Below are 18476 nucleotides of genomic sequence, written 5' to 3'. Positions count from 1 at the left end.
ATGATAAGGGAGAATGGCCAAGTGAGAAGGATCAGAAGTAGTGGGGGGAGCGGGGGAAGAGGTTCATCTGAGTTTACAGCAGCAGAGATGGGAGTCCACCCAGATGATAAACCAAAGGTCTTTGTTCACAGTGTAATTTACTAAAGGAAGGTAGGGATGTGGCAGGGAGGTAAAGAATGTGGCACCTAGGAGATGTTAATAAGGTGACCAAAATAAAAGAATGAGGAGAGCATAGGTGAAGGAAGGAGAAGCAATCAAATGCCAAGGTTCTCAATGGAGAAACAGAAGTGACTAGAAATCAGTAGAATTATCAGTAGAATTATCGCTGCCAATGGATAGAAGGCATTATAACTGTGCAGAATGAAACAAACATGAAAGGAAGCTCTGCATGAAAATGATTTCGAAATGGCCATGTGAAACTAGAGAAATGCCAACACCACCACTGACTCCAAGGATTGGGGTGGAGGAGCTCTAAGTTCACAGGCAAAGGTGACACAAGAAAAGAACCAAAGACCTGGAGGAAAACAAGCAGACTCCGGCATCGCAGAAGCAAACAGGAGGAATGGATATGGTGAACAGCGTCAAGTGCTCCTTAAACGTCAGCAGAGACTGTCCACTGAATTCAGTGAGTGGTGGAGGCAGAGCTAAATTAGAATGTAAGAAGTGATTTGGAGATGAAACAGACAGAAAGCAAAGTCATCTCTTATTTGTGAAGCAAGCTAGAGGAGGCTTAGTGAAATGAAGGAGGGCATTGGTAAAATTAAAGATAAGTGACATGTAAATACCAATCAGAAAGACCCAGTTGAGAGGGAGAGATGGAGGATACAGAAGAGAAAGTATGATAATAATAATGTAAGGTCCTTGAGAAAGTAGAGGATACAGGAGCCAAAGCACAGTGTACAAGAGGGTGATTAAAGAACCAAATGCTTCCTCTGTTATAACAGGAGGGAAGGAGGAAGCAATTGACCTGGGTACCCGTGTGTTTGTAGACTGGGGGGTGGGGAGAGCTGAGGAACTTCTGTCAGGTGGCTTCCATTTGGTTTGTGAAATTAAAAAAAAAAAAGGTGGGGGGGTCATCCACCAAGAGCTGGGGCTTGTGGGGAGAGATGTGCGAAATTTGTAAAGGGCTTAACATACTCATCGAGAAGAGGAAGAGTAGCATTTCTGTGTGGGATACATGCTGCCATGAGGTTTTTCTCCAGCACCCATCAGATGTAGGGGTTAAGGCACCAAGAAAGCAGATGGTCGATCTGCCTGGGCTGGGCTTGACAAGCGACAGGTGAAAGGAAGTCTGCAGCTCAGGCAGGAGCAAAACCAAAGTGATGATCATTGCTCTAAGGTGATAAGAGAAGGGAAACAAGAAGGGACTGATGGGAAATTGACAGGTCAGTGGACTCAGGATCCAAGGGAAACAGTGAGCAGGTAGAAGACAGAGGAGATAGCTGGCTAGTTCTATCTAACTGCTTCATAACAGCACTTTGGATGTAGAACAGTTTCAAATAACAAAATCTAGGATCTAAGTGTGTGCGTGGGTGGCTGGAATAAAGGAGAGGGAAAGAGTGGTTATCCTTATAACACCATAAAAGTCACCCAAGATAGCAGGAGCACCAGGGGCAGAGAGGGAGACACTGAGCCAGATGGTAAAGTCTCCAATGAAGAATGACCAGGTGGCCACAAGGTAACTGCATCAAAGAACCTTTCAATTCCAAGCAAATAAAAATTTAACCAATCACATATTATCATAAATGATTAAAGCTGTTAAAGGCTCTGGCTCTAATGTAAGCAAGGCAACCCACTCCAGTACTCTTGCCTGGAGAATCCCATGGACAGAGGAACCTGGTGGGCTACAGTCCATGGAATCACAAAAGAGTCGGGCATGACTGAGTGACTAAACAATAACAAAATGTTGCAACAAAGCCTGATAGAAAATAAAGGCCAGCAGAAAAATGTGAATCTATTCCTTACCTCTTTGTCATCATTTTCTCAAGACTGCTAAAAAAAAGTCTTCTACTAGAAAAAAGTTAACAAGGCTGGTGTACAGAAAACAGTTAATACTGCAAGCCTGAGACTGCATTCAAGGTTAGCCCTTGGCTGGCATCTAGAATTTGGATTTTGGTAAGAGTAACCATCACCCTAACTGATAGCAGTGGCCGAACAATTTGTACAAACAACGTGCTTTATGCTGACGGTCTGCCTTCCTTCTGTGAGTCTGGAATTTTGGTACATGCTGTGCCTACATCATCAGCTCCCAGTCAGAAACCCTCGGGCACTGAGTCTCTACTGAGCTTCCCTGACAGCCTTTCACACAATGAGCCGGCATAACTCATTGCTGGAGGAATCAAGTTGACCCCACTACACAGGACATTTGGTGCTTCTCTTGGACTTTTCCCTCCTTCCTTTGCCCACTGTTAATTTCGCTTTCTGTTCTCTTGCTGTAATAAATCTTAGCCATGAGCATGGCAATAAGCTGTGTCCTGTGAGTCCCCCAAGTGAATCATCGAACCCGGGGTTCTTGGAAACTCCCAACACACCTGAGTTTTTATCTTAGCTGGAAATTTTTAATTAATCAACAATGCTAATGAAAGGTTGTTGCTGAACCACAAAAGACGCCAGGATTCTTGGCCTCCAGAGGAGAAGAATTCAATCTGGGGCCAGAGACGAGGCTTGATCGCTCAGAGCTTTTGTGTAATAAGAGTTATATTAAAGTATAAGAGAGATAGAGAAAGTTTCTGACATAGGCATCAGAAGGGGGATGGAGACTGCCCCCTCACTAGTGTTAGCAATGGAGTTATATACCTTTTAATTAGTTATTACAATGAATCAAAAGAAATGTCTGGAGGTTGTAAAGATCTTACTGGACCCACTCCCATAGTTCACATTTTAAGATAACACGATTATCCAGAAGGTTTTCAGGAAGGAGAAACTGTCCTCAAGCAGGATACATTGTTGTTGTATAATCCCTAGTACAGAGTTTAAACTGAATTGTGTAACTGACTAAGACTAAGGAATGTAGACAAAAAAAGTTTGTCCTTTCCTCCTCCTTGAGAATTCCAGACCCCTCTCTTCATGGGGACCCCCAGATTTCTTACCAACCTGCCTAGGAATTGACTGTGTCACTAACAGCATCAGCATTTTACTGTCAAACATTCTTAGTATGTCCCTGTCTATACAGGTTTTACGCATAAGTTCAGTTTTCTGTGTCAACCCCTTTAAGACAAAGGCATGAGAAAAAGCCACATAAACATGTATTTCTCTGCCTTTTCATCTTGTTTAGGTTGCTGTGTTTGGAGTGGCCTTTCTGTATTCTGGCGGTCTGTGGCTCCTTTTTATTGTGGAGGTTTCTCCCAGTGGGTGGGGTTGGACGACTGGCTTGTCAAGGTTTCTTGGTTAGGGAAGCCTGCGTCAGTGTTCTGGTTCGTGGAACTGGATTTCTTCTCTCTGGAGTGCAATGCAGTGTCCAGTAGTGAGTTTTGAGATGGGTCTTTGTGTTTGGTGTGACTTTGGGCAGCCTGTATGTTGACGCTCAGGGCTATGTTCCTGCATAGCTGAAGAATTTGCGTGGTATGTCTTGCTCTGGAACTTATTGGCTCTTGGGTGGTGGTTGGTTTCAGTGTAGGTATGGAGGCTTTTGGATGATCTCTTATTACTTAATGCTCCCTGCAGTCAGGAGTTCTCTGGTGTTCTCAGGTTTTGGACTTAAGTCTCCTGCCTCTGGATTTCAGTCTTATTCTTCCAGGAGCCTCAAGGCTTCTCCAACTATACAGCATTGATAATAAAATTTCTGGTTAATGGTGAAAAGATTCTCCACAGTGAGGGACACCCAGAGAGGTTCACAGAGTTACATGAAAAGGAGGGGGAGGAAGGAGATAGAGATGAGCAGAAGAAAAAGGGACTCAAGAGGACAGAGACAGATCTAGGCAGTACTCTGTTCCCTAAGTGTTCTCCACAGCCCAGAACACCCACAGAGAGTCACAGAATTGGATTTTTGAGAAGAGAAGGGGGAGGGAGGAAATGGAGGTGATCTGGGGGAGAAAAAGGCGAGTCAAAGTGGGAGAGAGTGATCATCACGCTCCTGAGTAAAAATTGGTACTGAATATTGGATTCTTAAATGTCCAAAATTGATATCAAATGCTCCTTTCGAAGACGATGGGCTGCTTTTCTGGGTGCCTGATGTCCTCTGCTAGCGGTCAGAAGTTGTTTTGTGCAGTTTGCTCAGCGTTCAAATGTTCCTTCAATGAATTTGTAGGGGAGAAAGTGGTCTCCCCATCCTATTCCTCTGCCATCTTCCACATAAACATTTAGTATAGCTTTCCATCAAAAAGCTAAGAATATATTCCTTCCTTCCTATGCCAACCTGAGCATTATGATTTACAGTGTGAATTTCTCAGGTCTGAACCTTGGCCCTGACGAGTATTCCTGGGCAAGTTAGTAAGTCTCACCTCCCTTTCTTCACCTACAAAATTAGAACAACAATAGTATCTAGCTCCAAGAGAGTTGTAAAGATTAACGCATTCACATAGAAAGTATTTATTGCAACCCATGGCATAAAAAGCTATATTTGTGTTGTAATTACTACCTGGCCTTCAAACTTCAGATTTTTATTCTTTGGTGGCCTGAATTGGTTTAATAGTCTTACCTCTATATATTAGGTCTGTTAAATTTTCTAAAACGTAAGACTAATTTTTTAAATTTAACTTACTTACAAAAAATGAAATTACAAAAGACAGAAATATTCTAGTCTCAAAATGACAGAACTGGAAATTAAATCTGGGGAATAAACCCTATTTTAACACCCAAGCTCCTTTTAAGATAAGAATATAAAATGAAATGTAAAACAAAAACTGTCTCTTGGTTATTTCTGAGAATAACCCGAGTAAACAGTCTCATTTCCACAAAATTCCAAACAGAGTAGAGATGGACTCAAAGGTGGAATTTTATCAAGAGCAAGTGGAGGGCGAGAAGATGAAGTTCATATAAGATCACTGGAGTGTAAAAGACAGCTCTTTTTTATGCTTGTAACCATACTTAATATTCAATTTTACTAACATTCATTTTATAATTAGCCTACCCTACACACATACACAAATTTTATAAGTGTCTGGGGCGTTATGCCTGAATTACAAAGTGTATACTATAAGACTTAATTGGTTCAGTAAGTCTTCCAGGTTCTAACTGCATTCTCAGGAGAAAAAACAAAAACGGATACAGGTAAAGAGGGCTCATCAAGCAGCCTGTCTTATTCCAAATCTGATTAAAGAAAAGCTTCTAAGTGGCCATCATGAAACCAGAAAATAAGACAAAGAAGTATACTAAGGTTTTCAAATTCCAGATTTTCAGTTATTCAGCACAGAAGCATAGTGACAGGTACTAAGTCATAGTAATTAATAACCCATTGCTAACTTCTGAGTGCCTGGGACTTTGACCTCAAACCTGCCAGGATTAGAGCCCTTGGTGACAGCCTACCCCAGGTTTTGTTTGAACCACACTCCACGTGGCTGGTTTCCTGTGTCTAGGACTGAGACCACCAATGGGAGAAGAGCTTGTGCAGCTGACGTATCACTGGTGACGTAACTGGTTAGGAGAATACTGAAACCCAGGCCAGGACAGGGGACTCTGGAGGCTCACCGCACACAGTCTGTGTACAATGCTCATCACTCCCTGAAAACGAGCTAAGTTAAGTGAGTTCATTTCACCTCTTCATTAACATCTCTCCAGGAAAATATTATAGCAGATGAAATACCTCTTTTTTAGATCAAGAGAAGTCACAGCACTTTTTCTTCTGTTTTGCTTTGTTTTCATTGGAGTAAGATTGGTTTACAACCTTATGTTAGTTTCTGCTGTACAAAGTGAATCAGCTGTGTGTGTGTGTGTGTGTGTATATATATATATATAGCATAGTGAATACATTCAAACTCACCATTGCAAAAGTGCTGACAGTTGGTCTCTTTTCTTTCTTCTCATCTTTTTTACTGAAAAACCTAGCAACAGAATTACATAAAACTTTAAAAACTATGTAAATCTATATCAATCAATGTAGAGCTTATATTTAGCAACAAACAGGACAAAGAAACATGTCTACAATGTCAGTAAAAAAGAAAACAGGTTATAATATGATCCCATTTACCAAGTTTAAGTATGTTTACATATACCTAGAAATCTATGCATGGGGTTATCACTGAGTGTTGAGATTTCTGTCACGATTTCAAATTATTTTCTTCCTTGTGCCTTTGGTATTTCTTAATTTTCTATGATGAATACACAGGGACACACAAATTTGGAATTACAAAAACTAACACTAAAAAAAAGAGAGCTTCCTGTCTTCCTTGTACTTAGAACTCACTCATGGGCCCCAGAGTTAATCCCCTTAATTATCATCTCGGTGATTTTAGCAACAGATAGACTATCCTTCTATCTACCTAGATATTATTCCTTTACCTCAGGGAGAGTAATGGCAAACATGCACGGCATAAATTATCCTAAGAAAGAAACATAATTTTATCACTCTCCATGAGCAAATCTAATTCTGAAAAGATGTCTGGAGCCCTAAATGGGCCATTGTGGCAATACACACAACCTACAAAAAGCACCATCAGAAAAGGTGATTTGTAAACTGCAAAAAAAAAAGGTGTCCTCATGCAGAGAAAGCGCAATTATTTCAAGCGTAGATTCAAAACTCTCTAACTAGTGTTCTACTCTAACCACGAGAGCAACCTCCGCATCTGTATTTTCGTATTTATAAAACAGAGACTATCTGAGGGAAGAAGTACATTCTTTTTACACAGCTTTTCAAGTTCAAAAAGTAAATTCATCCGTGTCTTTGTTCTTTATGCTAAGCAAGGTCAAAGAGTTGAAGAAACTTCTAAAGAAAAAAAATCCAGAGTCTACTCCATATTTGGCTTTGGAGCAACGTTCCATGACTGAAAAACAGACAAAATACACAAACATAACTCTTCAGATTCGGTTCCACCCAGACATAGTTTCAGTATCCCTGGAAGCAGGATGAGAGGAGAAAAATAGCCATCCAGAATTGAGTTTTAGCTCTAAGCTTTTTATTTATTTTTTCATTCTCCAAAACTGCGGCTACTCTGAAGAATTTATAATGTTCCAGACACTGGCTAAGTAAACACTTCCCATACAAGACTTCATTTCATCTTAATCTCTGTGAGGCAGGCACATGTTTATCCTTCCCTTACAGACAAGAGAACTGCAGGTGAGAAGAGTTAACTCACTTGTCTAAGGTCACACAGTTAGAAAGAAGCCAAGCTTTCCATGGAGAAGTCCAACTCCCAGACACCAGGCTACCTGGTGCAGTGTCAGACTTCTGAGATACTGCCCTGCGGGAACACTGACTGTCACCCCTCTTAGAAGACTCATCTGTCCCCATTCGCTCCAACACAGTGCTGACAAATAGGAAGTTGCTTATCAAATCGCATTTTAATAAAGAATCTTATTAAAGCTCAAAAGAAACATTGTTTTCAAAATATGGGCTCTTACAGAAGAATAAATAAGTAAATGTCCCACAAATATTTATTGAACACCTTTTCCAAAAAGGTTCAAAAGGGAGGGGACATATGTATACCTATGGGTAATTCATGTTGATGTTTGGCAGAGACCAACACAATATTGTAAAGCAATTGTCCTTCAATTAAAAATAAATATTTTTTTAAAAACTAAGGTGTAACTGACATACACTGTATTAGTTTCAGGTGTACAGGAGAATGATTTGACATTTGTATATATTGGGAAACCATCACGACGAGTCTAGTTAACATCTGTCATCATACAAAGTCACAGAATTTTCTTCCTTGTGATGACAACTTTTATGATGATGAAGATTTACTCTTAGCAACTTTCAAATATGCAATACAGTGTTATTAATTGGAGTCACACTGCTGTACATTACACCTCCATGACTTATTCTATAACTGGCACTTTGGACCTTTTGACTCCCTTCACTCGTTTTGTCCCCTTTCCTCCACCTCTGGAAACCACCAATCTATCAAATTTCTTTCCTTCTACATAGCCTTAATACTTCTTATTTCAATGTCCCTAAGTGTTTGCGTCAAAAAACACGTATTTGTTTAAGGTACCAAGTTTAAAAACGTAAAAACAAAAAGGGATGTATCTACCTTCCACTCTATATAATCTATTTTATGAGAATTTATTATGAAAACCTTCAAACAAAAAGAATACTAATAATGACTACCCATTAAAAATTCACCTAGATTCAGCAACTGTGAACATTTTGACCATATTTTCTTTAATGCATAAGGAAGTTTATGACTGTTAATCACCAAACTATTTGAAAATAAGCTGCAAAGATCATGGCACTTCACATGTTTTCCTACCATTATCACATACAATAAAATTAACAGCAATTTTGATATCAAACCACATTCAAAATTTCCAAGAATGTTTTCTACAGGTTTTTCCTTTTTAGAACTCTGATGTAACTAAGGCTCATGTATTACATGTGATGGTTTTGTTTCTTGTTGTTTAGTCACTAACTCCTGTCTGACTCTTTCGCCACCCCACGGACCGTAGCCCGCCAGGTTCCTTGGTCCATGGGATTTCCTAAGCAAGAATACTGGAGTGGGTGGGCTGCCATTTCCTTCTCCAGTTGTCTCTTTAGTCTCTTTTAAATCTAGAAATTCTTCTCCCCACCAACCTCCCGCCAAACATTGACTTTTTATAGAAACAGAAACAGGTGTCTTATAGAATGTCCCACATCTTGGATATGTCTGTTTCAAACTTTGTCCAAACTGTGCAGTTAAGTGTGAAATACAGATTTGAGGATGCAGGATAAAAGAGAATGCAAACTATATAATTAATAATCCTTATTACATGTAGAAAGGATAATAGGTTGAATATACTTGGATCCTTAAAATGTATTTCCAACATTAATTACACCTGTTTCTTTTTACTTTTTAAAAGTTGCTATTAGAAAATTAATACTTACAAGTGTGGTTCACATTATATTTCTATTGGACAGCATTAGTCTGAAAGCTTGATAAGTTAGATTCACTAAATGATTTTGCAAACATACTCAAGGTGGTGTCATGTCACTAATGCAGTCTATTTCACCAGGAGCCAGGCCAGGTATGATCACTTGGTTAAGGTGGCGAACTGCAGTATCTTTCCACTGGAAAAATCACATTTTCCTTTTTCCAATAAAGAATTGTGGCTAATTCATAGATTCAACCTTTCTCTGAGTGGTTTAGGATCCATTAACAACCCTTGCCTGAACCAATTATAATAATGCAGGTTTCAACATTTTTCTGTGAAGGTTCTCTCTCTCTCTCCTTCTCTCTCCGTTTTCCTCCTCCTCTCAGAATTTTATTAAAAATTAATTTACTCAGTATCTCACAATCAAGTATAGTCATTATTCTTGTTGATGCTCAAATTGTTCCAGATTTGGGCCAGTGAAAGCCCCTTCAAGCCAGTTCCTATGTCCTTTTTGATAATCGCCTTCCGCCTCTTGTTTTCAGGTACCACAAGATACTCCAAGCTCAGGCTCAATTGGCATTAACCCTTTCTCTATGGGGTGCAGATTCCTTTTTTGTAAGGAAGGATACTGAGAAACCAAGATTGACATTGAGTGTGCCCTTTGCCACTCACTATCCATTTCAATGGACAGAAACTGATCTATTAAAAAAAATCATGAAATCACATTCAGATTCAACATTGTTTTTTAAAAGTCTACTTAATGTCCACACTTGTATGTCTTTTCTCTTACACTGAAAAGCTTGGTTTCTAATAATATTAATATCTATACTACTTTTACCATTTATTACTAACAAAGAGCTTATTGAGTGAAATTAAAAATTTCCTGTACAGATAGTGCACTGTGATCAAAATTTACTTAAGATAATTATTTTTCCTATGTGATTACAGAACCAATTCTATATACAGTCAGGATAATTTTACACCATTCTAATAACTCTTTGGTAGTACACTCGCCTCACAATTACTTCTACCAGAGTCAGACACTCATTGCCTTGAAAAGAAAAAAGAATACTTAGAAGTAGTTGTGGCCTTCTGTCCCATCTGCTGCGTGCCACAAGCATGCAATGTTCGTGTGACTGTTTTACCAGAAGGAACAGACTGGACCACAAGGCAGAACAGAAGCAGCGCATGGTTCAGGCTCATGCAAGATCAACATCACACGTGAAGCAGAAGGTTATAAAACACACGAAAGGAAGTGAGCCTTGGTCTGTGTGGGACCAGAAACCTGAGGAAGAAGCTCACCATGCAAATGCTGGGCTCAACTCAAGCCGGCGAACCTCCCCAACTGCCTGCATTTAAGATTAAAAAAAAACAAAAAACCCATCACCACCACCATCATCAGCTCATTTATTTCAGAGTTGGAGGCCTGAAACAAATCTCCCAAGTCATGTAAAGTATGAAGGTGGAACAAACTACCTTTTTTTGTCCCTTTTCAAGAAGTTCTTCCCCCCTGCTCTTCCATTGCGGCCGTCTTCAAGATCCATCGCGACCTGAGGAGCAATCCCAGCCAATCAGTCAAACCAAGATCCCCAGAAAGCTAACGTGAAACTGAACTTCAGTACAGCGCTCCGGGCAGAAGGGCGGAGCGCTCGCCCTGATGCGCCAGCGGCTCGTGGCCGCGAGGGTCGCCGCAGGGGCATGCCTCGGCGCCAGGCATCCAGCCTCCGCACGCGAGCCGAGGGGCAGGGCGGCGGCCCGGCCCGAACTTTGCCCGCCTCCACCGCGGCTTCTGCCTGCCGGTTCCCCACGCCATCCATCTGCCCGCGGGCTCAGCGCCTGGCTGCCCGCGCAGCGCTGGCTCTGCAGGCTCGGGGCAGCAGACTCCAGGACGGATAACTAGCGCAAAAAAAACCCCTAGAGACTGGAGTGCCTCAAGGGCTCCCCGACTGAGAATAAGTCTCACCCCTTTTAGTCCCCTTGGACTTGCCAATTGGAGTCTCCCCTTCCCTCTCCGCCGAAGCCCTCCGCCCCAGGGGACCCAGCTCAGGAAATTAGAGAGCCCACCCATCCTCCCCCCGAACCTTCTCCGTCTGGTCCCCAGCTCCCCGCGCCCTACCTCGGGCTTTCTCTCGGAATGTTCACTAAGGTGTGAATCTTGGAAGCAGAGATTCAGACTCCAGCGGAAAGACGCGCCGGATGCGAACAGCGATCTCCGCTCTTCTGAGCCTTGAAGAGCCGCTGCTCAAAGGCGCCCGGGCTTCCCGTGGCCCTGGGAGCAGGGAGCGGGGAACTTGCGCAGAGCCCACGCCCGTGCTCTGCGCTCGGCCAATCAGCCGCAGGCTCGGGACAGCTGCCGGCCGGTTCTAGTGAATCCTGATTGCGCCAAGTTACCGAACAGGTTGGAATTATGGGAGGAATGTCCTCCCTTCTGTTGCCCCTCAGTAAAAGGGCGAGCAGGGGAACGCTTATCAGCTGCATCACCGAGGACTTTTATTTATAGAGCCCTTGTCTGTACAAGTCCACGAAATTATGAATATATAGAGAGATATAAATGTCACTATACAATTCGCTTCTTGTGACTCGAGTAGATAAGGGAAATTATTTTTGATATCGCATCCAATGTATTCTAATAAAACAATCTCCGGCCTTGCCCATTCTGTAGTTAAAATTCCCTTCCGCTCTCTTATATTTTGTTTTTCATTCCACATCGTTTGTTACTTGTTTTTTTAAGTCATATATTTTTGTCTTTATAACAACAAATAAAAGATATGGTGAAAAAATAAAATTCCCCTCCAAGCAGCATTTTTAAAAAGGCCAGGTGAAATTTTTCTGCAAGTGTTTTTTTCAGTATGTTTGACAGTTTCTAAGGTGTGTATGTTTATCCTTTATTTGAAGAGACATACAAATAAATGTTCTTCCCTGGTGGCTCAGATGGGAAAGAACCTACCTGCAATGCAGGAGATGGGGTTCGAACCCTGGGTGGGGAAGATCCCCTAGAGAAGAGAATGGCAACCCACTCCAGTATTCTTGCCTAGAGAATTCCATGGACAGAGGAGCTTGGTTGACTGCAGCCCATGGGTTGCAGAGTCAGACATGACTGAGTGACTAACACTTTCTGCTTCAAGAAATAAATAGGAAAGATTTTTTCTTAAACATATAAATGGAAATGGACATTTCAAGGTAGAAATGTATGTAAAAGAGTGTAATATTTTGGTGTTTTAGCCATCAGGTGAATGCCCTGTTTTTCTCAAGGCATTTTAAAACATTTTTATTTGGATTCTAAAAGTATTGTGTATTTTAACATGTTACTTGAGTTGTAATTTAATGCCATATCTACTGTTACCATTTACAGGTTTTTCTGGTCCTCTCTTTTCCTCAAATTGATGAAAAGTAAGTGCAATTGTGAGGACAATTTGAATTCATAAAGCAGCATTAACTCACATCAAAGCTTTTCATACTTGTCAACCCAGGGGAAATGGATGTTTTTGTAACCTTTTGTCTGCGTTCTCTGACTTAGAGGAGTTACCTCTCAGCTCACTGCAAAAGTTTAAAAGAAAAAATTTTTTTAGTTTTTACTGCATAGTGTATTTTCTTTACTTTAAGTAACTCATATTTCAAAGCCATAATTTTCTTTCCTTCCTTTATTCCAGATTTTCTTTGCCTTGATGTTTTTTTTACTTAGCTATACAATTAGGTTTCTTTCTTTAAAAACTGTTAATTAGCCTTTCTAACAGACCATTCATATTCTCTGTGTTCTAATTGGAAATGTGTGTGTACAGCATCAGCCCAACCATTTAAAGGCTTAACACCAACCCTTTGTTCCACCTGGGGCAAATGTATAAGACTTTCCCCTTTCTCCCATGTGTTTTTAATCTGATTCATGCTTCTGTTCTTTTTTCCACTTTTGTTTTACCTTGTCCCTCATTTAGTTTATGTGATCTTGTCATATATTCGATATTTTATGTATCCTTGAAAAATGCCCTATATGCTCCCTAAAACAATGCAGGATTTTTTTTAATTCAAGTATAGTTGATTGTCAATGTTGTGTTAGTTTCAGGTGTGCAGCAAAGTGATTCGGTTTTTTTTTTTTTTTCTTTTTTAGATTCTTTTCATTATGGATTATTATAAGATATAGAATATCGTTCCCTGTGCTATACAGTAATTCCTCGTTATTTATTTTATATATAGTACTGTGCATATGCGATTCCCAAACTCCAAATCATCTCCTGCTCCCTTTTCCCTTTATTAACTAAAAGTTTGTTTTCTATGTCTGCAACTCTATTTCTGTTTTGTAAATAAGTTCACTTTTATCAGTTTTTTAGATTCCACATAAAATTGATGTCATGTGATATTTGTCTTTCTCCCTCTAACTTACTTAGTACGATCATGTCTAGGTCCATCCATGTTGCTGCAAATGGCATTATTTCATTCGTTTTTATGGCTGAGTAACAGGATATTTTTCAAAGTATAACATATATTTTGTTGATTGCACTATTTCTACAGGCTTGAACTTCAAGTGATAACCTCTATCAAGGAGTACATGGTTCACAGAATTTTCAGTAAAGCTCTTATACATATATATATATATACCTACATATATGTATATATATTAGTTGTTTTGCTCCACTGGCATGAAGATATGGATATAGAATACAATGGACCTAAACAATGGACGGTCCTAGCTACTCCCAAGCCGTAACCGTTGATGTTCAAGGCTGACTCCTGTCTCACGTTGCTGCAGCCACTCCTGGTAGCACTGATCAGCCGGACTGGGCACGCCCACTGTGAACCTCATTAACTTCCGGTGAAACCCTTTGGAGAGCAACCCCTTTGCAAGTCTTGACTCATTCACCTTCATTCAAGCAGCTATGTTTCCTTTTGAAGTGTGCTTCCCCATAATCTGTACCTTCCTGTCTTCTACTGGCTTGTCGTCCTTTCACAGGCTTTAATGTACTCTCCCAGCATTCAAGATTAGCATTCCTGCCACAGTTTCTTACATACCTGCGGGAATAATAACACATACCTACGGGAATAATAGTAACTAGCATTGACTAAGCACTGGCTGTGTGCCAGGAACTATCCCAAGTATTTGAAAGAGATTAAATCTTTTAAACCTCACAATTATCCTCTGACATGTGTAATTTTATTGTTACTCCCATTTTACAGTCACAGAAACGGAGGTTTGACATTTCGTGCCCAAGGTCACACAACTGGTGAGCAGCTGACCCAGGACTTGAGAGCAGTCCCGCTCCCAGCCGTCATAACTGCACTTTAACCCCTTGCCTGCAGTGGTGCGCTATTATAGCACACTCTCCTACACGGCCTTTTCAAGCCCCGTGAAACATTTTCATCTTATGACTCTATCTTAGAAATCATGCAACGGCTCCTTCCCACCAACTGTATCGTATCTGAGAGTTTCCACTTGACTCTTAAGGGCTGTAACACACCATGTCTCTCTGATCGTCTTCATCCACCTCACTTCCTTACACTCTCTCCCTCAACCCCAACACATACATGAGTGTTCACTCCATTTTGGCCCAACTCACCTCTCAGTAGATTTGTTGTTTTTCCTTTGTGCCTTTTCACATGTAAATCTTTAATTTACAGCAATTTTCTTTTTCGGTACCAAACTCCACAAACAACTCGAACTTAGATTCAGCTACTGCATGCATGCTAAGTCACTTCAGTCATGCGTGACTCTTAAGCGACCGTATGGACTGTTGCGTGCCAGACTCCTCAGTCCATGGGATTTCTCAGGCAAAACACTGGAGTCAGTTGCCATGCCCTCCTCCAGGAGATCTTCACAACCTGAAGAGCGAACCTATATCTTGGGTCTCCTACATTGGCCGGTGGGTTCTTTACCACTAGCACCTCCTGGGAAGCCCTTTCACTGTGTAAGTTTGAACAATTCATAATTTACTTGACTTTTCAGTCCTTGAGTTGTCTCTTTGGTAAAAGGAGATAATAATGGTACCTTATAGAGTTATTGCAAGATTAAGTGATTTGTGTATTGAAAAGGCTTGTACAGTGCCTGAAACACATTAAGCACTCAATAATTGTTATATATTAGTAATAAAACCCCCTTCTGAGTCTATTTTTGCCCTTCCTTGCTATTCTTCACCACTCATGTATGTAGCTACATTTATGTATTCTCTGTTACTTTGAACAAGCTTTCCAGGTGACTCAGTGGTAAAAATCTGCCTGCCAACGCAGGAGACACGGGTTTGATCCCTGGTTTGGGAAGATCCCCTGGAGAAGGAAATGGTAACCCACTCCAGTATTGCTGCCTGGGAAATCCCATGGACAGAGGAGCCTGGTGGGCTACATTCCCTGGGGTCACAAAAGAGTAGGACACGACCGAGCCACTAAACAATAACAAGACTTTCAACAGTCATAGAGATGCTAAATTATAGTGGTAGATGGTATAAACATTAAATTCTGCCTTCAGGGAGATTGTAGATTGTTTTATTCATAGAAGTTCTTCTGGCCCAAATAGACTGGGATTGTGTGTTTTATTATTTGTTTGTGTTGCAGTTCATATAGTGCTGAAAAATACAGTTCTTATAGTACTGTACTGTCTGTGGTAGAGATACCATAAATGCCATTGTCAGAATAGTTTCCCTATTTTCTTTGAAACTGTTTGCCATTCAAAATAACATTAACCTCTTCTGAAACACACCTTTCTACCCAATGTCAAGCAAAACTAGTATGTGATGCTCTACCAAAAAACTCTTTTTATTGAGATATAATTGATATACATTGCAGGGAGCCGGCCTGAATGTACAGGCCCCTTACGGCCCTAAGAGAGAACAAAGGGTCTCTCTTTGTCCTGCCACCCCTTCTTGTTAAAAGTATAGACTGGCATTTGTCTCCTTCAGGGAAAAAACACACCGGTGACCTTTTGCCTGTTTTTCTGGTGCTGATAAACTCATCATGCTCGAAACCTGCTTTCCATCTAGATAATGTTCTATTGATGAAGCCTGTTTTCTATCTGATGTTCTATTGATCTTAATCATGTTGGGCGCTAGGGTAATTAATGCTTTACTGATCTTGAGTGCGGGAATTTAAAACATCTGTAGCTCTGCACGTATGCAAACCCTCGATCTATTCTTAGTAACTCCTGTTAGCGTATATATAGGCGTGGTATTCTTCAATAAAGTCCGCGGAGTCAGACGCAAGCGGACTCCGCCCCTCTCAACCCCATCTTTCTGAGTCTTATTTTCCAAGGTACTCTGGTAATTGCGTTCTTGACCAGTTCGTTTGCCCGCAGGCTCCGGCAATACATTATTGTATTAGTTTTGGGCTTCCCTGGTGACTCAAATGATAAAGAATCTGCCAGCAATGTAGTAGACCTGGGTTCAATCCCTCGGTTGGGAAGATCCCCTGGAGGAAGAAATGGCGACCCACTCCAGTATTGTTGCTTGGAAAATCCCATGGACAGAGGAGCCTGATGGGCTACAGTCCGTGGGGTCGCAAAGAGTCAGACACGACTGAGCAACTAAGCAGCAGTATTCATTCTAGGTGTACAACATAATGATTCAATATTTGTGTATACGCTGAAATAATCACCACCATAAGTCTAGTTACATCCGTCACTATGTCTAGTTATGGAGTTTATTTTCCTTGTAATAACCACCTTTAAATTTCACTCTCTTAGCAACTTTCAAATATGTTATTCAGTATTGTTAACTTCATGCTGTACATTACATCTTCATGACATTTATTTTATAACTGAAATGTTGTACCTTTGACTCTCTCCAGCCATTTGTCCCACTCCCACTTTCCACCTCTGGCTACCACCAGTCTATTCTCTGGATCTATGTGCTTGTTTTGTTTTTGTTTTTAAGATTCCACATATTAGTGAGATCAGATTGTATCTATCTTTCGCTGTCTGACTTAGTTCACTTAGCATAACGCCCTCAATAATGCCCTTAGCATAACATCCATCCATGTTGTTGAACATAGTAAGATTCATTCTTTTTATGGCTAAACAATATTCATTTTATGTATACCTGCCACATTTTCTTTATTCATCTGTCAGGGGACACTTAGGTTTTTCCATATCTTTGCTATTGTAAATAATGTTTCAATGAACATGAGTACTCATATATCTTTTAGTGTTGGTGTTCTTGTTTTCTTCAGGTGCATACCCAGAAATGGAGTTGCTGGACCATACAGTGGTTCTGTTTTTAATTTTTTGAGGAAACCTCCATACTGCTTTCCATAATGATAGTACCAATTTACATTCCAGCAAGTAGTGCACAATAATTCCCTTTCCTCCATGTCCTCACCAGTATGTTCAGATGACTCAAACTTAAATGTAAGGAGTATTTGCCATGTAAGTCCCATAAGTGGTGAGTTTCACTCAGCGCATTGAAAAATTAGATATTATATGTGGAACCACCAGCACTTTAACTACCTTTATTTAGTAGGCTTTGTCTTACAGCCTATTAAACTATTCACAAATGAATCTTAATTCCAACTCCTTGTATTTTAATTTCTGTAAATGTGTTGTTAATAAATGTTTTTATTTCTTTAATGTAGAATTTTCAGAAGTTTTGAATTCTGCCATTAATAGAAAATCCATTACATGTGCTTTTATCAACTAACAAGCACTGACTAAAAATGGATTCTGAAGTATGAACAGGCTCTCTGGTTGTATATTTAGATGACTATTTATATCCTAGCTCCCTCAACCCTTCATTACCTTTTCAAGCTACTCTTACAATTTGTTTTTTATGCTCTCACCTACTTTCCTTCTTCTCCTAAGAAGAGAATTTTTTATTCTTCAGGAGGTTCTTCTTCCCATGACTCTTTTGTAGTAAATCCTGTGTATTTCTTTCCCTGGTCTCTCCAATAATTCATTTTCCTTATTTCTCCTACTTCTATTTAGCCAATCTGAGTGTGAATTGAAGATTCAATATTCTAAAAAAAGGAATGCAAATTCACACTGATGAACTCTGCTGACCTGAGCCAGAGAAAGAACACACCGGAAGTTTCAGTCCAAAGAGCAAGACAGATGACAACTGTGGCAACAACAGTCAGGGATCCACACACCCTCCACCCATTTATGTGTAATTAATTTTATGTACAAAGGATGTGTGACTATCTTGATGACAGGGGACATTCGATGACTGTACCTGAATTCATGTTGGATTACATCAGATTGCTTCTATGCACACACGCACTTTAAAAAAGAAAAACTCTTCACGTAAGCACATTGCTCCCCAAAGAGGTTATTTCTCTTGACATTGTTTAACCAGTGGATGCAACAGCCTTGACTTCGGTGAAATGGTGATCAGAAGATAACAAATTGACTTATTCTAAAACTAAGTGATTAACCCATGTATCCAAAGTGAAAGTCGCTCAGTCATGTCTGACTCCTTGTGACCCCATGGACTATACAGTCCCTGGAATTCTCCAGGCCAGAATTCTGGAGTGGTAGCCATGCCCTTTCCAGGGAATCTTCCCAACCCAGGGGTTGAACCCAGGTCTCCCGCATTGCAGGCAGATTCTTTACCAGCTGAGCC

The 18476-nt window shown here is 40.5% G+C and overlaps 1 protein-coding gene across 2 annotated transcripts in view; it reads right to left on the bottom strand.

Moving 5' to 3' along the window:
- The window catches only part of LOC133072159 (ATP-dependent translocase ABCB1), a 99896-nt gene extending 88636 nt beyond the window's left edge, over positions 1-11260 (bottom strand). The window contains exons 1-3 of one of the 2 annotated variants that reach the window (XM_061165111.1): positions 11063-11260; positions 10423-10496; positions 5918-5978 (exon numbers count right to left, since the gene is read on the bottom strand). In XM_061165111.1, the coding sequence (XP_061021094.1) occupies positions 5918-5978; positions 10423-10490 (129 nt within the window). In that variant the 5' untranslated portion in view covers positions 10491-10496; positions 11063-11260. Of the gene's footprint in view, positions 1-5917; positions 5981-10422; positions 10497-11062 lie in introns of those variants that run through there. The other variant, XM_061165113.1, reaches the window with a different exon arrangement.
- Positions 11261-18476: the final 7216 nt, after the last annotated feature.

Source organism: Dama dama, chromosome 18 (genome assembly GCF_033118175.1).
Source record: "Dama dama isolate Ldn47 chromosome 18, ASM3311817v1, whole genome shotgun sequence".
Taxonomy (NCBI): domain Eukaryota; kingdom Metazoa; phylum Chordata; class Mammalia; order Artiodactyla; family Cervidae; genus Dama; species Dama dama.
The sequence above is the reverse complement of the archived record's forward strand: the minus strand, read 5'-3'. Positions and strand labels throughout refer to the sequence as shown.